The sequence below is a fragment of the Vigna umbellata genome, chromosome 5, assembly GCF_029865625.1.
Source record: "Vigna umbellata cultivar VRB3 chromosome 5, Vumbellata_1.0, whole genome shotgun sequence".
Classification (NCBI taxonomy): Eukaryota; Viridiplantae; Streptophyta; class Magnoliopsida; order Fabales; family Fabaceae; genus Vigna; species Vigna umbellata.
Window position 1 is genome coordinate 34,143,998 of NC_142169.1, and position 24,080 is coordinate 34,168,077.

The following is a 24,080-nucleotide window of genomic DNA, read 5'->3' on the forward strand; positions in this document are numbered from 1 at the left end:
CAAACAAGATCAAAATTTCAAACGAAAATCAATTCTAATTTAAATTGAAATACTAAAAACATATTTAATTCTAAAAAAAATAAATTGAGACCAACGGTTTTAAAAACAAGAATTTTGAGTTGATGGCCTACAATTTTTTTAGGACAGATTTTTGTGTTGCATTTTTTGTTTAAAATATGGAGTGGAAATTCTCAAAGCACAAGCATAAATTCTATTAATTATTAATGTGGTCGGAATGGTAATTAGCCATTTGAATGAATTAAAAAAGATATCACTTTGTTTAAAAATGTTGTTAGAATCTTTTCAGCTTTATGTTTGTTGTGTAGTAAATATTGTGTCATTTTCATGTAAAGAACATTGAAAAGAAGAAGAAAAAGACGAAGTGTGAAAAACAAGTAGTCTTTAGTTCTATATGCAATTTAAGCAATACAAATTTGGCGTTTATATATAAATATGGGATTACCCTTCGACCATACCCAATAGGAGGAATTGGGGGTAACCTTTCATTTCAAATGAATCGGGATAACACCCACCATCACATGCAACACTAACTTTCTTTCATTCTGGTACGAACTCGCACCATTCATCAACCAACCTTTCATTGGATTCTCGTTCGTTCACTTCAGCCAACAGGTAAGCAACGAAAGTGTCAATTTTTTAATGAGTTAACTCTGTTTCAGATGTTTAATGTTAATACTCTCTTTCTAATTGCTTTCTGTATTACTTTTTACTAAATCTCATTCATCTCTATTTGCCTAAGAATGTGTGACCACCCAAGAAGAAAGTAGACATTTTTGTTTGTGTTTTTTTATGTTCAATATTGTTATCATCTATCTTCATCACAGCCTATGTATAAAGTTAAATTAAACTTAAAATCTATTTTTTATCTTTTGGTAGTTTATGTTTGCTAGAACGCTTTCTTTTAATAGAAAAGGAAGAAAATAGATATGGAGCCAGAAAATGCATTTTTCTTAGCCATAAAAATCTATTTGGCACAACAGGGTATGTTTAGTTTGATTTAGAAAAGAGAGAGTTTCCTATCAAGAGATGTTAAGGTTTTTCTTTTCAAGTGTTATCATACTTGCTTCTCTTACAATAGCGGTAAAAGTCATGTATTTCTGCTATAAATGGGGTTTTTTTGAGAAAGAAACGGCTACACAGCATTTACAAAAATAACTAAGCCCACATCACTTACGAACTTTGTTTGGTCCTTTTATCTTATTTATTCGACCATTTTTTATATCTAAAATATATTTTTTTCATATATATATACATGTGTTTATTTTTTTTGCATAGTCTCTCTTTTAATTATGTAATTTTATTTAGTTCATTATTTTTATTGATAAAAAATGTTTATTTGGTGTCAACGAGTAGGCAACCTAACTTTATCTAACTTTATGATTGAAATATGTGGATCGGCAGGTTGAACTTTCACGACTTATATAGACGTTCAAATAATTATTATTATTTTATGAGTTTAATTCTAATTTTTCTATTGTTGTGAATATTTTTATATTACTGACTAATGAAAAAATATCTTCATATAACTCTAAAAACATGAAGTTTAATAATTTTACTGACAATTTATGATGAGGTGATGCGTTATAAAAAGTTTAAAAACGTTAATATATTTTAGACGAAAATAAATTCATAGGAGCTGTGTATATTAAAAACAAAATCATTTAAAACAAAAATTATAAAGACACGTTGAATGGACCGTTACAGATAATAAATGACACTCTTATCTAGATATTGAAATCCAATCGTATATATTTACATCCTGTTGTGTCATAAATATTAAAGATGAGATTTTGATTATAAACAAAAGAAGAAAAAAGAAACTTGCTTTTATCATTATCGGTAAAATATTTAGTAGGAATAAGATTAAAACAATAAATATAAATAATTATTGATTTCTTCGCCCAAGCTTTCTTCCAATGTTTGTGTAGTGACTTCTACTTCTTCGATGTTCAAAGTATTTGTGTTTGTGTTTGATTCGAATGCCTTAATTTCCGTTTTCTTTTATTATTGTATTTTATGCATATCTTTTGGTTAGATTTGTTTTGGTTTGGAGGCACCAATAAAAGAAATTGTCTGTTTTTTTTCTTTTGGCTAAATCAGATAATGCAGAAAATGTTCTTATGCAAGTGTCGCTCTTTCTATATATATATTTTTCTTAATAGAAATATTGTCTTTTAAAGAAAAAGATAATTAAAGCATTAATTATTAAGAAAAAAAAACGCATTGATATACGTAAATTTGATACCATTATCTTCATTGCTCTTTTTATCAGTAGTCTTGCCTTTTCGAAGCAGAAGGATATTAGGTTAAGTATTAATTGTTGAAAAAAAGACAAGAGTAATTTACACTTAATTATAGTTATAATTTATAATCGTAAATAATATTGAAAATAATTTATCTAATACTTGGATATTTTCTATATATGTCATTACATTAAAAAAACAACATATTTTATATAGTAGAAGCATTTTGACAAGTATAACATATATTACCAAAAAAATAACATTAGCTAACCACATGTTTTAATCATTCCTGAAAATTTAATCTTCGTGAAACTTTACTTATTAATCAGATATATTTCTTTTTAAAATAAATACCTCTTATAAATTTGAGTAAGAGTAAAAAATATACTTAAAAAACGTATGTTTACAGAGTATATACATGAGGTGAGAGTGATGAGAACAAATAGATGTAGATGGATGGTTTCAACATTTTGTCACATTTTTTTATTATTTGCACATTACTTCCAAACTCTAAGTTTGATCTTTAATCTTGTATTGCAACAAATTAGCGTCATAGAAAGTTAATCCCACTTAACTCTCTTTCATCCCTATAATAACATTGATTAAAATTGTAAAATGAAGGAAATACTATTAAAAAATCACTTTATTTGTCAGTGTAATGTTTTAAGAATAAAATGTTTCAGTGTAGTTTTTAAATAAAGAAATATTATATGTCAAGCATAATAAAAAAAATATACAAGGCATCTAGTTACTAAAAGTAAATACGAATTTAAATCCTTAACTATTATGATTTCTTTATAGAAGGAATTTGGACAATATTTAAATTTCGAAACCAATTTAACAATCATTAAAAATAAAAAATTAAATATGAGAAGAATACAAACCCACAGAATTTACTTTTACTCAATTTAAAATTAATCAAAATTCACAATCCTAACAGAATAACTTTTAAAACACAGTTCTTCACATTAGAAACACTATGTTTTTCACACGATTAAAATATTTGCATTGGATTAAAGCTTATGCGAAAACAAAGAAAATATATTTTGACATAAATTTTTTAATAATATTTTAACATAATATATATATATATATATATATATATATATATTATTTATTATTTATTATTGTATTAAAATATTGTAAAAAAACTGTGTTAATGTATTATTAGTCGGAAAGATAATTATGAAACAGAGTCCAGTGATGGGTACCACAAAAATGGACGCATTGAATAAAGGTGGAGCCAATTTATTTTACGCGTTCTATCTGTTCCTATCAAAGCAAAGGAACAAAGCACTTAATGAAAAAATAAATTAATAATGTTCAATTGAAAAGCAGATAATTTGTTTTAAAACACGTTTAACACTTTCCTCTTATTTAAGCTAAAGTAGAAAGAAGATAATTTTTTTCTAAGTTGAGAATGAGAAATTGTAAGTATATTACCTTATTAATTTTTGTCTATAAAAGGACGTGTGATTGACTGGTTATTGTTGGTCTTGGTTGAATATATAAAAGAAGGGTGTTGGTTCATCCGTTCACGCTGGCGGTAAGGCATTGTTTGGAAGGAGCAGCATCTTACCGTCACGCTGCTCTCCACGACAACGAAACAACAAACACTACCTTCCGTGACAACGTCAAACAATGGGAAGAGGAGACATTGAACTCGAAACAACCAAGGTCTATGACCACGATGATGTAGCAGACGTTGAAGTTCCAAGTACCGCTCATCAAATTAGCACCGGTTTGTGATCTCATTGCTTTTCACTTTTCCATTCATTCATTACATTTCCAACATTTCTCTCTACAGAATCTGAAGACTCCAATGTTTTGAGTTTGAATGAATATGGTGTAGCAAGAACATAATTAACACGTGCTTTATTTTCTAATAACCAAGAAAGTTGTAAAGGATACACGCAGATTAAGAATTGTTCAAAACTACCCTTTTGTTTTCACCAATTCATGTCTTCAATTCCAGTACTCTAATCTTGTATTTGTTGTCTTTTCTTTTGGACGGCATAGGAAGAAAACAATAAAAATTAATTCTGCCTTTAATGGTTTGATTCTTCCCCTTTAATATATATATTTTTAATTTTTGTTCTGTGTATGTGTGCAGATTCGTGGTTTCAAGTGGGCTTTATCCTCACGACTGGAATCAATAGTGCCTATGTGCTTGGATATTCAGGAACCGTTATGGTTCCATTGGGATGGACAGGAGGTGTGGTTGGTCTAGTTCTTGCTACCATAATATCACTCTATGCAAATGCTTTAATTGCTCATCTCCATGAATATGGAGGACAAAGACATATTAGATATAGAGATCTTGCTGGATTTGTGTATGGTAAGACACATTAGCTACTTTTTCATCACTTCACTTTGCTTTCCCTGTTATTTTCTGCTGCTTATGTTCATTTCATTATTGCAGGTAAGAAGGCTTATTCTCTCACATGGACTCTGCAATATATCAATCTTTTCATGATAAATACTGGCTACATCATTTTGGCCGGTTCTGCCTTGAAAGTAAGAGATTCTTTTGGCAAAGTATATATTTTCTTGCCATTTAATTAGGTTTGGATTCTTTTCCTTGATAACACATTCCACAACTGATAAGTCTTTTGCTGTCATCTACATATTGCAATGAATTATTTCATTTTTTTTTTCTGTTTTTCTTTGTTGAAATAGATATCTATTGATTGTTTTTTCTTTGAACCGAATTTTGTTTTACTGTGATACAGGCTACTTATGTTCTATTCAGGGATGATGGTCTATTGAAACTTCCATATTGCATTGCCATAGCTGGAATCGTGTGTGCAATGTTTGCCATCTGCATTCCTCATCTTTCGGCTCTTGGAATTTGGCTTGGATTTTCAACTATCTTCAGCCTAATATACATTATCATATCATTTTTGCTGTCGCTTAAGGATGGTAATATCTCGTGTCTGAAATGTTTATCCCCGCATATTAATCTCATGATAACTTGTCAACTGGCTTCTTACTATATTTTTTTAATGTGAGACAGTTGAACCATGTTAGGGACTCGAAAATTATAATTATTAGTTTCTGATAGTGACATCTCAAATATAAAACTCATGAATCGTGAAACAAACACTATAAATGTACATTTGATATAGCATGCGATGTGGTGTACTATGCTTACTTTGTCGTGTCGAATATACTGTGAAAGACATGTCCTTTAAGACTATGCACTAACAGTACACGTTACCAGGACTACAATCCCCGCCTCGTGATTACAACCTTCCAGGAGATGGTTTCAGCAAAGTATTCACGATAATTGGGGCATCTGCAAACCTTGTGTTTGCATTTAATACGGGCATGCTTCCTGAGATACAGGTTAAGCTTGTCAATTTTCATACATTACGTTTTTCGTTGATATAAGATTCTCTTTCATTCATTATATGTTCTAGAAATTGAGTTTTATTTGGTTATATAATAACTTGCAGGCAACAATTAGGCAGCCAGTTGTGAAGAACATGATGAATGCACTGTACTTTCAGTTTACTGTTGGAGTTTTACCGTTGTACCTAGTTACGTTTACAGGATATTGGGCTTATGGGTCTTCTACATCAGTGTATTTGCTTAACAGTGTAAATGGTCCAGTTTGGGTGAAGGCTTTGGCCAATATTACAGCCTTTCTTCAATCGGTCATCGCATTGCATGTACATACATCTAAATTAGACTCTTCGTTACTATTGAATGTTTTACATCAACTTTTTCCTTGGCTTGACTTGATAATAATTCTTGTTCTGCTTCTATTAGATTTTTGCAAGTCCAATGTACGAGTTTTTGGATACTAAATATGGGATCAAAGGAAGCGCGTTGAATGTTAAAAACATGTCATTTCGAATCGTGGTAAGAGGTGGTTACCTGGCTTTTAACACATTTGTGTCGGCTTTCTTGCCATTCCTTGGAGATTTCATGAGCCTAACGGGGGCGATAAGCACATTTCCCCTTACATTTATTCTTGCAAACCATATGTATCTTAAGGCAAAGAAGGACAAACTAACAAGCTCGCAAAAGCTCTGGCATTGGTTAAACATTGGTTTCTTTTCCATCATGTCTATTGCAGCTACAATTGCCGCCATACGACTTATTTCTGTAGACTCAAAAACATACCATGTTTTTGCTGATTTGTGATTAGATTCCTTCTATTCTTTCAGCAATAAAAACCCAGTAGTTTTTAGTGTTTAAGTTACCTTTTGTTTTAGGAATAAAGATAAGCATAGAATTTCCTTGTAGGAGATTGTATTGTACCAATGTATTGATGTATTTAGTTGAGTAAACTTTTTACTTTTGAATCAAGACTGGTCACTCGGATCAGAAAATATGCATATTTGGCTAGTTAAGAAATTGATCATATTCCTGACGGGAGTTAGCCTATCAACATCAACTCAGTCATGCAAGGTAAGCCAGAATCAACAATACATAAAATAAATAATTTGATAATCAATTCTCAATAAACTGAATACAACACTGAATTTAAATTGAGCCTAACTAAGTTAATACATTAAAGAACGTTATTTCGTGGTAATAAATAATATCAAACAAATAGGAGAAATACTTTAGTTGATATTTCTACAAAAGAATTTAGTAAGCCTGCTATCTTAAAGACCTTCGTGAAATCATCTAACAAAAACTCCAAACCTGCAATATTTAAGAAATAGGCACTTGTATCAATAAATTAAGGTCTTTAGGCTCTTTTAGAATAATATATATATATATATAAAGTAACAAATGTAATGTACATGGCTACGCCATTTTCATATCCTCTACCTAAATGAGAAAATAAGTTCTATACTGTACAAACTTCATAAGTGATGGATATAAGAAAGTGCTAAGGATTATTGACTCCGCTAGCTTGATTTCATTGAACTATGCGGTTAGTTTCATATCATCAACCTTGGTTGATTACGGTTACAAACCTCAGTTATTATTTCAAACCAAACAAGAACTCTAGCACTTATTTCATAACGATGTGCAACAATCAAAATAGGGAAGATTAAGAAAACTAACTATCACTAAGATCATGAATAATTACAGCTCATGTACAGTTGCATATAAAGTCAAAAAATAACACATGATGTAGTATGATGTAAAAACGTCATTTTCCTATCTCGAATGGCTAAAATATGACTTTAAGGAAAATGCAGATTTCATCTTAAAATACACATGGAGGTTCAATATCACATATTTTTTTGAACTAGATGCAGAGCTCAAGGCACTCCCATAACAACAAATGTTTGTTTGAATTATCCCTTTTGAAAAACATATAATGAACAAACGCATGAACATATAATTGAAAAAATATAAATAAAATGCTTGAAATAGACATCTGAGGCTCACCTTGTCAAGCATCATCCAGAGACCAATTTGAGAATGATGCAAATGGAGTTAAGAAGTATGAGGGGAACTCTAAGGTACTGAGTTGCATAAATGAGTCCTATAAGCTGGCCTTTGAACGACTTAGTCCTTCCTACTGAGAAATCTGCGAAACCCCATCCTCTAGGTGCAAGAAAACGACCCTCGTTTAAAATTGCCAGTGCATTTGCAAGAAGCAAAAACCCCTCAAGTAAAGTCCACAAACCCATTTCCCTACATTGAATACAAATCCAACCATGTCATTATCACGTAACTGATGTTTGACATAGACATTTTAAAGGAAAGAGTATGCTTCCATTCTCACAGAGCTCAACTCAAAAGAGACCTATTACCAAAGGATTGAATGCATCACTTTCCCTGGACTGAAGGTTGGTTGTACAAAACTAAAAAATTACTCTATAGTTACTGTTTTACAATCAGTTGGAAACTATATGCACCTCACTCAATTACCATAATTAAATTACTGTTTTTTAATTAAAAATTCCAGAATATGAATGCATTGCACCAACTAAAATTCCACAATCCAAATTTCCTGATAGAAAATAAACCGCAATAAATGAATCTACAAATAATTTCCCACATTGTGGGAAATGATGAACAAAACAGGTGCAGACATTTAACTCGCACCAATTTATACAAAGACAGGAATAACTTTTGAATAACAAAACCAAAAAAACATTCAGCCAAAGCCACAAAACAGGCGATTAAGGATGACAAAAAATCTTAGATCTTCCAACAAAAACCAACAGCTGATACTTATTGTTTCAATAAACAACAGGATCAAATTAAGATTCAAATGAGTTGGATCGAAAAGGAAAAATTGATAAAACCTGATATGGAAACGTGAGATGAAACACTATCGATCAGATCATGTTGATGTTGAATGCGTGAATGAAGTAGGAGGAAGGAGAATCCAACACCCCCAATCAGCTTGACCGATGAGAAGAAAAGGTCACAGATTTATGTTGGATGGGCAAGCCCAGTAATTAAGAACCAAACCAAACTCACTTAGCAAAATAATTTTTTAGTTAAAAATTTAGTTTCTCCTGTAACTTATTTTTTCTTTCTTTTCTAATTTTTGTTTTTTCGTGTTTAGTTTAGAAATTTTACATAATTTTAATCATTTGATTTAATCCAAATATATTGAAAGTATATAGGTTTTTTAATTCTACTTTAATCATAGCACGTTTGTTAACTTTTATAAAAGTTTAATTTTTATTCCCTGGTTTTTTTTTTCTTCTTTCATTTACTTTGTACAATATTGAACTTAAGGGAACATATGTGTTTTATTTCAAAGAAAGTGAAGTTAAAAGAGCATATTTTAAATAAAAAAAGGTGTGACCATCATGCATGAGATATTAAATTGCATATTAGTACATTTATATGGTTGGTGTTCTTAACTGGTGACAAGAAAATTATTCTGAGAGGTGTGTTAGCACTATTTGAAAGTTTGAGTTGTTTTATTTAAGAGGATTGAATGCACTTATATAAGGAATATACCTTTTACATTTTCTTTAATGGCAAAATTGATATGGATAAAAAAAATCAGATAAGGAAAAAGCTCCACATATTTACTTACCACAAGTTTTATGTATTTGAGCATTCAAAGTGTCAAAAGTATATAACTACATTTTTTAAATTTAAATGATTTGATATAAGAATATTCTAAAATAATATAGTATGATTGGAAAACTTTCCAAATATTTTAAAATAATATAGTATGATGGGAAAACTTTCCAAAAATATAATACTAAAACTATAAATGAAATTATCACATATTAAATAAAATAAATTAGTTAGAAGATAAGATTATAAAGTTAATTTACACTCATATAAAATAATCATAAAACAAACTTTATATGCAAGATATTAAGATCAAAACTACAAACAAGAATGATCGTCTAAATCACCAAAAGAAGTCTACACTAGTGAAAATATAGCTAACAAACTATCTAAGCATTAGGAACATGTCCACCCAAGACCTGCTCCAATATCACCCCATCACCTTCTGCTCACACACACTGATGCATGACATCAAAGCACAAAAGGATATAAAAAAATACAAAGAAAAATGGTAAGCTAGCACTACAAAAACAATCCATAATATAATTAAACACTTCATATATGAATCATACTTCACATAAAACAGTACAAATACCTTAAACATGTCAAGACTTAAATTGGACTATCCGAATTTAGTATAAATGTCAAGTTATGACGGGTGACCTCTACCTTTGCAAACTCATTGTCAATAGGTTTCACTCTACCACATTCACAAGATTAATCTGTATTGCGTCTTAGGCCATACTTGAAGCACCTAGACTAAGACCTCATGTTACTCTCACCACATGTATCAAACCTCTCTACCTAAGAATGAATAATCATTATGTTATGATAACTCTCAAAACTAAGCTTCCGCATTCATATTAACAATACTTGAAACCTTCAACAAGAAGTTTCTCTTTAGAACTCATTTCCATAACTTTCCATTCAATATATAGATACACATTCAACTTCATGTACCACAACATAACTCATATGAAACTATTAAACATACATCATAAGATACAAAATAGTACATCAGAAAATCACAAAACACTTTAAAACTGAAAAACCTAAAAATCTGACCAAGGGCACCTAGACGCTACAAGCCACTAGAAAGGGACGCCAAGAGGGCGCTCAGCACCAAACCTTGGGCAAACAGGATGCTCAAAGGGCACCCAACACGACACCAAAACCTCATACATTTCAAGCACTGGGAAACATGTGAAAATAGACTTCTAGTTCAAATTGACCACTCAAAAATTACTTAACGACTTCAGACTTCCCAAACTCATTTCAACTCCTTTTAATACTAATTTCTACAAACTAACAGCATAAACAAGTCCTAATGGACTCTATAACAGACTCCAAACCCTCACATTTATCCTAGACATTCCAATTTAGAATCTCACCTATTACATCACTAAACATACCTTGAACACATCATTGTAAGCACATTAGGATGACTATCATTCCAATCTACACAACATATCAAATAATCATCACCCTAACATGAGTTTATATACACATAACATACCTCCATTGATAAGAGGCCTTTTGGAGTGGTACCAAAAGCAAATCCGCGAGAGCTTAGCCCAAAGCGAACAATATCTTATCACTATGGAGATATCTATGTGTATGTGTGTGTGTTGAACCTCTCTACAAATGGTGTCAGAGCCCATGGTTCAGGTCTAGTGACCGGGCTCAATTGAGATGAGTATGTCCCTCCATGATCAGGTGAAGCCTTGACAGGTGGCCGGTAGATAGCCTGGAAGTGAATCATGAGATGCTCAGTGTTTGACCATGGATTGCGAAAGAAAGAGTCTTGACCATGGTGTACTCGAGGATAAGAAAAAGACTTCCGCTGTAGGGGAGGTGGTCCTTTGTTTGAGGGGAGGATGTTGGGTACAAACAAAGTCACACATCGGATAAAATAAGAGATGAACATGAGTTTATATACACATAACATACCTTCATTGATAAGATAAATTCAATCCCAACTTCTCATATTAAACTTTCCTAATATTCTATTTTTTAAGTTGTTATAATAATCACGATATTAAATTGATTGGTTTAAATTCTAAATATGAAATTCACATTTATAACATTAAATAATATTTATTTTAAAAAGATTTTACAAATTATATTTATTATAGAAATTACTTACAATATTGAGATATAGGATAATGTAAGTAATTATTTATCTTTTTGTTTTATTTCACACACATTTTGAGCAGAAAACTTATGGACAATAATCCAAAGCGTGAATTTTTGTTTCTATCGTATACTCAATACTCAATAGTTTTAATCATTTAGAAACGTTATAAAAATTAATTATAACAAATAATTATGTAAATTCATAAAATCTATCAATTTTATTGTTATTATTATTATAAATTTTATCTCAAATATATTTATAATTGAATATTTTAATAATATTATAATAAAATTCATTAGTTATTTTATTTTTTCACATTATAAAAAATTGTATTTAAATATTATATCTATAATTATATATATTTACAATACTTAAATATAATTATATATAAACTATTTATTCAAATATAATAATAATCACATTAATGTTCTGAATAAAAATTAAAAAATAAACAAAAATAACGACTAGATTAAAATCAGACCATTGAAATAACAAACAACAACAAAGAAACGATGTGAAATAAAACTAAAATTTTCAAAGCAATTTAAGAAAACGGTAAGCAACACTAATCTTATAAGTTATACCATAGGAGATTCGAATATCCCATTTGCAAAGATGGGCCCCACCTCTAAGATGTCATGTCACCCCTATTCATTATTGTTCTAAATAACTTCGCATTTCAATCTCATGAACCAAAAACATTATCTCACGTGGATTCCGACCAAAGAAAAATATCTCTCAAAATTGGGATTGGTCCCATTATCAATCCATTCACAGTAATTTAAAATGGTTATTCTTGATATTTCCTCAAGATGTGAATTTCTTTTTCATCAATCTCTGATTTGTTTCTCACAATAATGTTTTTCTGGAAAATTTTGATCTGAAAAGAGCTCCACGTATTAATCTTCCCATTCTTCAAAAAAATAATATAATAAATAATTTATGTAAGAAAATGTATTTCATTAATTTTATATATTCTGAAAATGTATATGTTAAAGTGTTGATTCATTAATTCATGTCATAGAAGGAGGAAAACATCATTGTCACCCATGAATGAGTACCGAATAAGAGGCCTTGTTCACTTTCTTGTTGTTTTTCTGTGTACTGGAACTCTCCCTTTTTCCCTCTCTATACTCTCTTACAGTTAGCAAGCGTACCCAGCAAGCGTACCCAGATCCGTGGACTTGGTTCTTCAATGGCTCAAATTGCTCTTATTGCTCAACCGACTTTCATAGCTATCACCACCGGCATGTACCACTTTTCCAAGCTATCGAATTCACCATCCGAAACTTCTGATCTTTTTTTTCCTAATTTGTTTTGTGTTCTCCTAGGAACCGAACAAAGTCAAATGATTTGAACAATGAAATGAAATGGTGTGTTTTCAGGTAGAGGAAAACATCATCTGCAAGAACTCTCTTATGCAAGAAAGAAAGTGAGTTTACCATTACTTGTTGGGAGTAGGAAGATGGAGAAAGGTCCATTGTTTGTTTCTTCAAATTCCGGTGGTGAAAGGAGTAGAAGTGTGGCTGTCAAAGTTTCAGAAGGAGGAGCCGTCTCTCTCCCTCATGGTTGGCCACCACAAAAGAAGGTAAGTTATTAAGAAACTTTTCTTATCATAGATTAACAAATCAATTATTATTTTTTATTAAAATATATCTAATTGTTTATCTGATATTTTGAAATAACAAATCCTATTAAATAATTTTAACGATTTTATCTTTAAATGATTAAATTCATAGTTTTGATACTATCACTATACAGTTACTTGATGTTGATAGAATAAATAATCAGCTATAAATTAAAATTTCTATTTTAGGAGAAGAATAAGTGGGTATGTACCGCGATATTTTCTCTTATGATTTCTAAAACAAAATTAGGCCCTTATATTTATACGTTGTTATAGAAGTATACGTATTGTTGACTATTTAAAATGTATTATAAGTCGTGTGTGGTGCATGAGACGAAATGGAAATCATAAATTATAGATTTATTAAATATAACTTTTTTTAGAAAAATGACAGACATCCAGTAATAGTACAATAATTCTAGTTTATTTAATTTTTTACATTTATTTTTTTATAAGTATTTTCAAAGAAAATAAACTAAAAAAAATGGAAAGAGTTTGTATATAAGTTGAAGATAGTTTATACACAAACTAAAAAAAATAGAAAAATTATATAAGAGAGCTTTACAAATTAAATTGTGAATAATCTAATTTTAAATTACGAAAATTAGTTTATGTTTATTTATTACCTTAAAAATACTATTGAATAAGTTTAACTTGTGTATGTTTCGTCCTTCCTCGATAACCTGCTTAAAAAACTTGAGTTTTATTAAAAACTATTAAATTAAATAAATATAAAATGCATTATACATTTTCATTACGAGTTAAATGTAGTAGTTACCTACCAAGTATATTAGTGAAGTTAAGTGTTGTTTTTAAAAAAAATATTATTATATATGACTTTTTTATATTATTTTTCGCATTTATTTTACATTACATTTTACCTTATTTTCCTTATGCCTTTCTATTTTTCCATTCATACTCCTTTCAAACGTGTCAGACGAATATATAAGTCTTATAATATTAGCAATTTCTCTTCAATAAATAAAATTGATGTAAACCTAATTAATAAATAAATAAAAATTAGATAAAAATAATTTAAAAAGTTAACTATTAAATTATAGGTGCATTACTAATAATAAATAAAGTATTTGAATACTTAAACGCAGGAGGATAAGTTTTTATCCACTAGTTAATACTATGTTTATTTCCTAAGCAACAAAAAATATATTGGACTTTTTTTGTCAAAAAAAAAAACTTTTCTTACAATACTCTTCAATGATAAGAATCATATTTCAATTTTGTCTATATACTGTAAATTTTTTTAATGAAATTTACCATACTTTTACGTAATTTACTTCCTAAGAAAAGCCTATTTATCAACTTCATTTCTAGACGAAAATGAGAAACTTTATTATAAACTGTTATTACCAATCTTGTTCTTGCAAAATTCACGAACTTGCTATGACATAATTACGGTATGCATATGTTTTAAGGAAAAGAAAAAAAGGCTCAAACAAAAATAAATAGCCCAAAGGGCCACGTTTAATAGGATCCACAAGTAATTGAATTATGGACCCATGTCAAATATGACCCACAAAGGATGAAATATGTTATCATAGACAAAAATAAAAAATAAAAAAAAGTCTTTTATTGGAAAAGACAAAGACATAAAAAAGCCCAAGTATTCGACTTTTATTTCTCTTCTCCAAAACGAATGAAATATTGGCATGTATTTCTGACATACTATATAAACTCCAAAATCAAACTCCTAAAAATTTATTTATAGTCTTCATATTTATAAACTGGTCCCTTCCTACTTCCCCACAAAAATTCATCTTCCTACTAATGAATTTAGCATAGACAAAGTCCATGAATGAATGATATTGTTCAAGTTTGACGACGACGTTTCGACAAAAATGTTGTTTGCTTTCTGTTCCAATCTGCAGCAACTACATAATTAATAGAAAATTGCATTTATATAAAAACGAAAAATCCTTAAAATATTTGAAAGTTCGAAAGAAATAAATTAAAGTGGTGATGATACGTGACATGCTTGATTTTATAAAATAAAAAGCATGTTTTCAAAATGAATTTCAATTATACTTATTGCATATACGCCTTAAATACATTTTTTAAGATAACGAGAGTATTTATCGTATTCATATTTCCCGAAGTGATTCTTAATTTCTGATTTGGATCATGCAACAACATTTTTCAGACAACCCCTTTTCAGGGAAACAGGAGAAAAATAAATGCTGCTTCGTGAATTGCTCCACATACAAAATCACGTGCAAAACCCCTTCTCAACATGATTTGTGGGTCAGGTTTATTGAATTTACAAAAAGTAAAAAAATAAAATAAAAACGTAGAAAACAAAATAAGGACGTGTTTGGACTCCCTTCCTGCCACCTCCCATGCCAAACTTTTTTGGTCAACTCTGCCTAACTTCAAGTTCCTACCATAATAAGCGCGTTGAGTTCATCAACTATAAGAATATTATTCAAGATTATTAGTCCAATTTTCACGTCTAAGTTAGACTTATTCTGTCCTACTAATTAATAATAATTAATATTTTTTTTTTTATGTACCACCACACACAAATCACACGCTCCACCGGTGCATCCAGTTGTACAAAATCTCTTAATTCTTGATGGATCATGGATCGTGCACTCCTTCATCTTCCAATCCAGATTTGATTCCTTCTTTTGTTTTGTTTTGTTTCTTACGATATTAATACCATCTTTTTACATAATACTAATATATTTTTCTGTGATTGAATCGTCTTTTTATTCCGTAGCGCACACCCTTTTATTCTCTTCTTTACCCTTTATTCATTTGCAAACAATATATTTAATCTTTTAAAATTTCCCTTCAACAGTTGACCACGCAACATCTACCTTATTTCTTAACAAAATATGGTATCCATTAAGATTTTTAAATACTAAAGATTAAAAAAATTACTGATTTTTAAAGATCTTGTAATAAAAATAGTAAAAGGCATTCCTTTCAACCGATCTAAAACATTCCTAAGTTTAACTGTTTCTCTTTATATTTTTCTTGCAACTTACATCTTACCATAATTACAGAGAAAACTAGTAAATCTGCCCCAATCAAATAACTACCCAATAACTGATTCTGGTGTTTCCTTTTTTTGTTTTACTACCTTGGTTTAATAATAATAATTAACATTAATACTCTAATATGATATAAATAATATAAATAGTAATATAATATAATGTTAACAAATAATTTTTAGCAATATTATTACACCTTACGTTGTGCAGTTTTAAATGCCTGTTTTTTCTTTCCTCTCTCTTTCCCTGTATCCGCGTTTGGGTCCAGTTTGAGTTGCAGAGAGGTTGCAAGCACATCCCACGACACATTTTTTGGCTCTGTCATCCACAGAACCCAGATTTCTAATTCCGACCCAGACCTACCACTATTCTTAATTTCTCCGACCCCAAGCCATGGATTCCCAGATCCATGGCTTGTAAAGTCAACCCCTTTATCGTTGTCTTGGTTGTCCCCACTCAAAGCTAAACCCTTCTTCAATGCCCAGATCCCCATTAACCTTTCTCTGAAACCGCAGGGTTCTGAAGATCAAATCGAAGGCATAAACAGAATGAAGAGTTCCAACCGGTTCTTCACTGTAGCGCTGGTGGCGGCGTGGTACTCCTCCAACATTGGGGTGCTTCTCTTGAATAAGTATTTGCTCAGCAACTATGGGTTCAAGTACCCGATCTTCCTCACCATGTGCCACATGACGGCGTGTTCCTTGTTCAGTTACGTGGCTATCGCGTGGATGAAGCTAGTGCCGTTGCAAACCATTCGATCCAGGGTTCAGTTCTTCAAGATCTCTGCTCTCAGTCTTGTTTTCTGTGTCTCCGTTGTGTTTGGGAACATTTCTCTGCGCTACCTCCCCGTATCGTTTAACCAGGCTATTGGCGCCACCACGCCCTTCTTCACTGCCGTTTTTGCTTACCTTATGACCTTCAAGAGGGAGGCTTGGCTCACGTACCTCACCCTTGTTCCTGTTGTTACTGGAGTCATCATTGCCAGTGGGGTATGTCTCATAACACCACACCCTTCTAATGATACTAATTTGGACTTTTTTTTTTATGTGATTTCAGATTGGTTCAACATGAAATTGAGAATATTTAATTATCTGATGTTTGTGTTGTGTGTCTTGTTCTATTTGGCCTTAGGGGGAACCTAGTTTCCATCTGTTTGGATTTATTATATGTGTTGCGGCTACGGGTGCAAGGGCTCTGAAATCAGTGCTACAAGGGATTTTGCTTTCTTCTGAAGGGTAAGAATTCAGAAACTCTACAGTGATTCGCTAACCATTAATGTTTTAACTATTTGCTTTAAACGACAAGTTTTGATCCCTATTTGATCTTAACAAGGGACAAAAGCTTAATTTTTATCTATGTGTAAGGATTAGAGTTTACAATTTTCTAGGGGCTAAAATTTAAAATAGGACAATTATATACACCGAATAAAGTGTTTAATTATGGTTAAATTATTCCTATGCTTTTGTAGAGTGTTCAGATTCTATGTTCAAATGGGTATTGACAGATTTCTTGTGTGACAGAGAGAAGCTGAATTCTATGAACCTTTTGCTTTACATGGCTCCAATGGCTGTGGTTTTCCTTCTTCCTGCAACGCTTATAATGGAAGACAATGTGGTTGGCATCACGTTGGCTCTTGCTAGAGATGATTCCAAGATCATTTGGTATCTGCTGTTTAATTCGTCTCTTGCATATTTTGTCAACCTGACCAACTTTTTGGTCACGAAACATACAAGTGCTCTGACCCTTCAGGTAAGTCGGATTAATCTATTCGGCTTCCTTTCCTTTATTTTCTTAATGTACTTTTCACTCCAACAAACTGTCTGTTGTCTCATCTGTTGGTAGTTAGGACATCAGATTTTGGTGGTTGTCAAATGAGTTTGTTGTCAAATCACAGGATATGTGTCACCATATCGGCATTGTCTTGGTCACTGTTTTTGTTTTTCTTAGTTCTTCTGCAATGTGATCAGTGGTTGAGTAATTTTTTTTCCATGATTCTTTTTTGTTTGAGAATTGGAATTCTTTGAAAACAAATTACTTCAGACCATGTGATATTTTTACATTGTCTAGTATTTTTCATTTGCAATCTAGTTTCTCAAAATTCATAAATATCCATTTTTTCTAGTTTCTAGATTGTGTGGTTACCAGATATTTTCGTAAATAGTTATTACAAGCTTAATTGAGGGGATGCCACTCAGAACTTTCTTCCGAATCCCTAAAGCTAGTACTAGGCATGAACATTCAAATATTGCTAAAACTGTATTAACATAATTTGTTGAACTCCCATATAACTTTGATCTTGATACCTCCTGCCATGTTATCCCCGATCATGTTAGCAATGAATTTAGGGTGGTTGATGTGTACATTTGCGAAAAGATGCGAGTGAGTTATTGGGAATTTCTCTTGATAACGTACATTCAGTAACCAAATCTATATATCCCTTTCAAAGTTCTTATTTATTTTTGTTTTGTATTTCCCTAAGTGTTTTTGGATTGATGAAATCTGTGATTCAAATGAGGATGTATGATGAAACCTGTGTGCTTTGTTATGCTGTCCTTCAAATTTGATTGATGTTTGCTTTAGTTTTTCTTTGTCTGTTTAATTTGTGATGATTATTCTTAAATTGAATTGGATTGATAATGTAAGAGTTGGCCTCATGCAGGTTCTAGGAAATGCTAAAGGTGCTGTAGCAGTAGTAGTTTCAATTCTAATCTTCAGAAACCCAGTTTCGGTCACTGGAATGATGGGTTACTCACTCACAGTGTTTGGAGTTATACTCTATAGTGAAGCCAAGAAGCGAAGCAAGTAATCTAATACATCATCATTCATGTTCAACAAGCATTGAACGGGCAACCTTTAGCTATACTCCACAACATTTACTTTTCCTTACTACACAGGCAACCTCACCATTTCAAGAGGCAAATTTGATTGGCATGCTAGTAATCTGAATCCAGAGTTTTCTGACTCTAATACACATTTTTTACCCACACGCCAGGCCTCATTGAAAGGGTTCCGCATTGTATTAGCAACGATGCAGAAATGGTCCATAGAACAGAAGTTGCAATAATCGAGTACTTTTTGTCATTTATTATTAGAGGAAAAAGAGTTGTAAAATTGGATATCTACACTTATATTGTTCCATACTATTTACATTCGTTTATTAATGATAGAATTGATATTTTTGCCCATCTTCCAAATTCTTTAATATAATTTGAGATATTTTTGAACCAGAGAATGGTAACAAAGAATATAAACATTCTTTACATATTAATTATTCACGCTCCATGATTTTTAATTTTAATCGCACATACGGTAATGGAACACATGGTGAGTTCTATATTCCTTAACTCGCCTGTAGAAATCAGAAATGACCTTTTTGTTTATTCATTTTATCCAAGAAGAAAGTTGCATAAGCTGTCATCATTATCGACCGTATAAAATAAAAAAGTCAACGCTGGAACCTCTTATAACTCAAACAATTAGAACTGTTTTTCAGTGTACATCTATTTCAATTCTGCGGATTACAGCAAATGATTTTAGTTATCTAAGATAAACTTTAAAATTTGTAGTTCAAAGTTCCAAAACATAAAAATGTACTCACCAAAGTGATAGTTGTATCATTGTTCCTGAGCATAATCCACAGAAGAAATAACAGGAAATTATGCCTGAAGCGATAAAAGTATGAGACAATAAAAAGGTTATTCGCACACATTCTTCACGTTGTATTCTCTTACTTTTTTCTGTCGAACTCTTGACTCCCTCCTCACATGTGATTACAAATATCCGTCAAGCATATGACGAATAAAATAAAGCACTATAAGAAAGCGACATTCAAATATGTAAGTGTATTAGGATATTTTTCCAGGGTTGTGATTACTGAGTACCACGTTTCTTAGTTTATTTCTTTCTTCACTTCTATAGTTTCTTCTTCCAGAATTAGAAAAGTTTACAATGTTCATATTTTAAACTTTATTTATTTACTTAAATTAGTGTCCTTGTGAATTTATACTATAATTTTTAAAATGATAACAAAGGTAAAATCCGAAAACAATGTAGAAATCCTATCATATAAACACAATGAAGAAATCCTATCATATATTATTACAGGTTAATTAAGAGATGAAATTTCATTCACTTCTGAAAAAATTTATATATATATTTTACAGTGGATGAATTTCTTAGATATTTTAAAGTTGAAAATAATAAAAAATGAATTCAAAAAGTATAAAACAAAATTAAACTTGCGTGTTTATTATTCTCGGCCCCAAGATATCTCCTATTTAATTACATGTACCCGTATGACTCGAATTGCAGTAACATTGAAATAACATAAACTTATCATTGAACGGGTACCGAACCCTGCTGAAGACAATCCTCTGAAGGCACAGTTTTAGTATTACTTCTACTTAGTGACAGATTAAGAGTGGTCAAGTCTGGATCCGATCGATGCTTGTCCCAAGCCGCATCAAAACGCAGGCCTTTGCTTCTGGATGCACAGAAGGACATGGACAAAATGAGGGTATGGATATATCACTGGTACAAAGAAATTAATCAAAAAATAAAGCCTTACTCTTGAAGTAGGATCAGTATCTGACATATATTTGCTCTAATATCTTCCCGAGCTGTTCCCAATGCTGCCTCCTTATACACAACGGCAAGTTCATCTACCAATCTGAAGTGAAAATGAAGTTATGTGCTCGAATGAATTATATCAACAAGGCACATATAGAATAGAAATAAAAATGTAGTCCATGAACTCACGGACCCATTCTGCAACTTAAGTGGGAAACCAAGATTAAGTTCAGTAACTTCAAAATTCAAAACCCTAGAAATGGGCTAGGAGAAAAGGAAAATTGCTGATGTAGTCTAAATCTCTAGTGCATCTGGCTTCCAAAAAATTAACTTCTAAGGCAACCCTTGTCTAGAATTGGAGATCAAGACATTCACCATGGAAAAAATATGTCAAGAAACATCATTCATTGATGGAATAAACATTAAATAGGAAAATAAGTAAGTCATGGCCTCATCTTCTTGTAAACATCAGAAAAAAGAAAGGGAACTTAAAGATCCCATATCATGGCAAAGGAAATTCAATAAAATATCTGCACCAGATCATTACAGAATAATGTTTTGACTATGATAAGGACGAAGACAAACAAGTAAAGGATACGCTCAAGTGCTACAGAAGTTAATCCCTATTTCTCAAGTACATAACTGCCATGTTTATCTTAAAGAAATAGTGCATACGGTCATTTTTTTAACTTACTTTGCAATAAATGGTGAGTTCCTTATCCATGTCAGTCTCAAAATTATATATGTACATTTCAGAACCTGCAGAATGCACATCATGAAAGAGTTAATCAGAAAGTACTTTTTTTCCTTTTACCAAATACTAAAAGAACAAAGTAGCATACATGTTCATCAATGTCAAAATCATACTGCGAAAAGAAAGCCAAGGTCGAAACTTTTTCTAAGATAAACAATTCAACTATTCTGAACGTACATCCATTTCAACAATGCTGGTTACAACCAATGATTTTGGTTCAGTATGATAAACTTTTAAAAGTGTCGGCCAAAGTTTCAATACATATAAAGGTACTCACCAAAATAATAGTCTCATTGTCATCAGCGTGCATCCACTGAAAAAATAATGGAAAAATGCGCCTGAAGTGAGCTAAGAGCACGAGACCAACTCCATTAAATAGTGAATCAGCATATTTAAGCCAGGCAATTCGGCGATCTTTATTTCTGGGCTGGCGCTCCAAGTGACTTATAAACTCATTTAGCATCCTTTCAAACCTATTCAAGATGCAATATATGCTTCAAAGAGCCAAGAATTTAAACAAAAGGATTCCAACACCTTAGAGATTGAGGAAACTTGCTGACCAAAATAAATAACACCCTCGCAAGTAGTAAGTAAAAATTCTTTGCTTGTTACACCTAACTGTCAAAATCTGCCACATTAACATTATATTCATTCACTCTCTACTTGATGAGATTGAGATCATTTAACCAATCATAGTAAAAGTTTGTACAAAGAATTAAAAATTTTATGCTCCCTTGGTCTATTAAATGGCAAAACTTCCTCCTTTGCAATATAAACAGAGCTTGTAATTTGTTATTCCCTTGTAATTAAATGAAAAGTATCAGTACTAACGGATTATAATCAACGCGTACACAATACTCTATATTTCTGAGAAGGGAAAACTATGTTTCAAGTAAGTCTGTACAAAAGTCAAGAACCAACTGCATAAAGATGGAGGGCATGGCTAAATAATATCCACTTTCCTGCTTATTTAGATAGCTAATTATATGAATGCCAGAATTCCCAACAGCATTGAACACGTAAAAATCTGTAAAAAATTCCATGAAACTATAATAACATCTACAATTGAAAGATAATAGAAAGGAAATGAATGAATATACCAAGGACTACGGGGATTGCTTCTCTGGGTAAGAGTCACAAGAACTACCGACGCCTCAACCACATGATGCCATATCTCGTCATCACAAGCCGTGTTCTGGCAACAGGCATCTAGAACAGCGTCCACATACCCACCAAGCTCAGCTGCATCCACATTTCTCCCAATATGTGCGAGGCTAATCATGCCCTGACCCTGAAGTCACACAAGAGATCAAAACTCAGTCATCACAAACAGAACTATTTCAAGATTCATTAGATTATATTTGAACTTCCTATTGCAATTACAGCACAGCACATACCTTCACTACCGCGGACCAATGATCAACAGCAGTCAATGCACAAGGAATCACCAATCCACACAATTTACCCAAATGAGGATAATCAACCTGTTATAAATCCAATTATTATCTTAATGTCTCGGCATAGACAACTAACTGAACCAAACTTGAAGTTGTGAGTAAATAATGCATGCATCCATAGCATGAGTTCTTTTTACAAATCCAGTCACAAACTGATAATTGGTTGACTTCTACAATAACCAGTTAACCACTTTAAAAGGCATTGCCACGAAATTTCTAGTCCGTTGGAAATGTAGAATATATTTTATTTTATACTAAAAATGTATAAAAATTGAACTATCATATTGTTATCTTTATTTTATTGTGATAAAATACAATCAAAGTACCGATATCTAACCTGTGTAATAAACCATCTAAACTGAAAAGCAGCGAGAATGGCAAACCCAACGGGAACTCTCACGGATGCTGCGGAGAACTCGTCACTCTCGTCGGACTTATTTATGGAGCTCTCCTGAATCCTCTCTTTCAAAAGTGGCAAAACCTCGGGCATCAGTTCCAGTACCAACCTCTTCTCCGGAGGAACAGCGCCATCACGATTTCCGTCGCCGAGTTCGGCGAGATAAGCGCAGGAGAGCTCGGAGAAGGACGAGGTTGCGAGAGAGGAGAGGTGGCTGGGGATCCATGAGAGAATGCCGGAATGGTCGAAGGCGGCAGAGCAAAGGAGAGCGCAGGCGAGAGCGAGGTCTTTGACGGAGGCTGTGGGTAGTAAGAGGGGTTCGAGAAAGGCTTTGACAGAGATATTGGAGGCTCGGTGTGGAGTGTAGGAGACGGTGGCCAGAGACTCCGATAGTCGGGTCGATGAACGGAGAAGAAGTTCTCGGAGCGGGGAAGATGGTGGTGCTTCCAACATTTGGTACTGCTTAGGGTTTGGTTCCGCCACTAATGGCAACCCCGCCGGTTTTCTATAACCGACATCGTAATAAGTCACTGTATATTATGAATTATAATTTAATCCTTTTTAACATGGAGGTTTGTTTCGAATACTTACTAGTATTTTAAATGTCTTAATTAGGTTTTTTTATGGTATAAAATTAAATCAATTTAAACCTCGTCGTTAATTAGGTTGGACGACTTTAAAAATTTGGATGTCTGACTTGGTTACATGAGCAAATTGTTTTGACGTGACATACAATAGTCGCTGAGTTAGCTTTCTTTTAAATAAGTTAGTGGTCGGCTAGGTGGTTGATCAATCGGTCTGGTGGTCAATCACTCGACCTGGTGGTCGGCTAATCGGTCTGGTGGTCGGCCAATCGACCTGGTGATTGGTCACTTAGTCTGATGGTCGGTCACTCGGCTTGGAG

General features: G+C 32.1%; 4 protein-coding genes across 6 annotated transcripts; 2 read left to right on the top strand and 2 right to left on the bottom strand.

The window, feature by feature from the left end:
* The first annotated feature begins 469 nt into the window (after positions 1-469).
* On the top strand, positions 470-6,581 carry LOC124840352 (proline transporter 2-like). Of its 2 annotated transcripts, none has more exons than XM_047316391.2 (8): positions 470-633; positions 3,780-4,005; positions 4,378-4,602; positions 4,687-4,781; positions 4,997-5,186; positions 5,488-5,612; positions 5,723-5,938; positions 6,039-6,581. In XM_047316391.2, exons 2-8 carry the CDS (start codon positions 3,906-3,908, stop codon positions 6,414-6,416), a joined length of 1,329 nt encoding a protein of 442 aa, XP_047172347.1. In that variant the 5' UTR covers positions 470-633; positions 3,780-3,905; the 3' UTR covers positions 6,417-6,581. The 2 variants fall into 2 exon arrangements, with proteins under 2 accessions (XP_047172347.1, XP_047172348.1); XM_047316392.2 differs by having other exon boundaries at positions 3,783-4,005.
* Positions 6,582-6,700: 119 nt separating this feature from the next.
* On the bottom strand, positions 6,701-8,800 carry LOC124840354 (uncharacterized). The gene is made up of 3 exons (XM_047316394.2): positions 8,489-8,800; positions 7,623-7,871; positions 6,701-6,923 (listed from the first exon to the last, which is right to left on the bottom strand). Exon 2 carries the CDS (start codon positions 7,865-7,867, stop codon positions 7,634-7,636), a length of 234 nt encoding a protein of 77 aa, XP_047172350.1. The 5' UTR covers positions 7,868-7,871; positions 8,489-8,800; the 3' UTR covers positions 6,701-6,923; positions 7,623-7,633.
* A 3,575-nt stretch (positions 8,801-12,375) lies between these two features.
* Positions 12,376-19,184, top strand: LOC124840353 (putative sugar phosphate/phosphate translocator At3g11320). Of its 2 annotated transcripts, none has more exons than XM_088114825.1 (6): positions 12,376-12,609; positions 12,748-12,946; positions 16,515-16,988; positions 17,131-17,234; positions 17,520-17,748; positions 18,659-19,184. In XM_088114825.1, exons 1-6 carry the CDS (start codon positions 12,554-12,556, stop codon positions 18,803-18,805), a joined length of 1,209 nt encoding a protein of 402 aa, XP_087970951.1. In that variant the 5' UTR covers positions 12,376-12,553; the 3' UTR covers positions 18,806-19,184. The 2 variants fall into 2 exon arrangements, with proteins under 2 accessions (XP_087970951.1, XP_087970952.1); XM_088114826.1 differs by having other exon boundaries at positions 12,381-12,609; positions 12,744-12,946.
* Positions 19,185-20,221: 1,037 nt separating this feature from the next.
* Positions 20,222-23,711, bottom strand: LOC124840351 (ARM repeat superfamily protein). Its single transcript, XM_047316390.2, has 7 exons — positions 23,117-23,711; positions 22,720-22,806; positions 22,423-22,613; positions 21,600-21,795; positions 21,263-21,327; positions 20,567-20,668; positions 20,222-20,482 (listed from the first exon to the last, which is right to left on the bottom strand). Exons 1-7 carry the CDS (start codon positions 23,627-23,629, stop codon positions 20,335-20,337), a joined length of 1,302 nt encoding a protein of 433 aa, XP_047172346.2. The 5' UTR covers positions 23,630-23,711; the 3' UTR covers positions 20,222-20,334.
* Positions 23,712-24,080: the final 369 nt, after the last annotated feature.

What these genes read in the sequence shown, in the direction of transcription:
- LOC124840354 (XM_047316394.2), bottom strand. Translation starts at nt 7,867, where the DNA reads ATGGGTTTGTGGACTTTACTTGAGGGGTTTTTGCTTCTTGCAAATGCA.
- LOC124840351 (XM_047316390.2), bottom strand. Translation starts at nt 23,629, where the DNA reads ATGTTGGAAGCACCACCATCTTCCCCGCTCCGAGAACTTCTTCTCCGT. An exon ending in ACAATGAGACTATTATTTTG is followed by an intron (nt 21,328 to 21,599) that starts GTGAGTACCTTT and finishes TGCATTCTGCAG; the next exon opens with GTTCTGAAATGTACATATAT. An exon ending in AACTCACCATTTATTGCAAA is followed by an intron (nt 20,669 to 21,262) that starts GTAAGTTAAAAA and finishes TTTTCACTTCAG; the next exon opens with ATTGGTAGATGAACTTGCCG.
- LOC124840352 (XM_047316391.2), top strand. Translation starts at nt 3,906, where the DNA reads ATGGGAAGAGGAGACATTGAACTCGAAACAACCAAGGTCTATGACCAC. An exon ending in CGCTCATCAAATTAGCACCG is followed by an intron (nt 4,006 to 4,377) that starts GTTTGTGATCTC and finishes GTATGTGTGCAG; the next exon opens with ATTCGTGGTTTCAAGTGGGC. An exon ending in GCATGCTTCCTGAGATACAG is followed by an intron (nt 5,613 to 5,722) that starts GTTAAGCTTGTC and finishes AATAACTTGCAG; the next exon opens with GCAACAATTAGGCAGCCAGT.
- LOC124840353 (XM_088114825.1), top strand. Translation starts at nt 12,554, where the DNA reads ATGGCTCAAATTGCTCTTATTGCTCAACCGACTTTCATAGCTATCACC. An exon ending in ATAGCTATCACCACCGGCAT is followed by an intron (nt 12,610 to 12,747) that starts GTACCACTTTTC and finishes GTTTTCAGGTAG; the next exon opens with AGGAAAACATCATCTGCAAG. An exon ending in GAGTCATCATTGCCAGTGGG is followed by an intron (nt 16,989 to 17,130) that starts GTATGTCTCATA and finishes ATTTGGCCTTAG; the next exon opens with GGGGAACCTAGTTTCCATCT.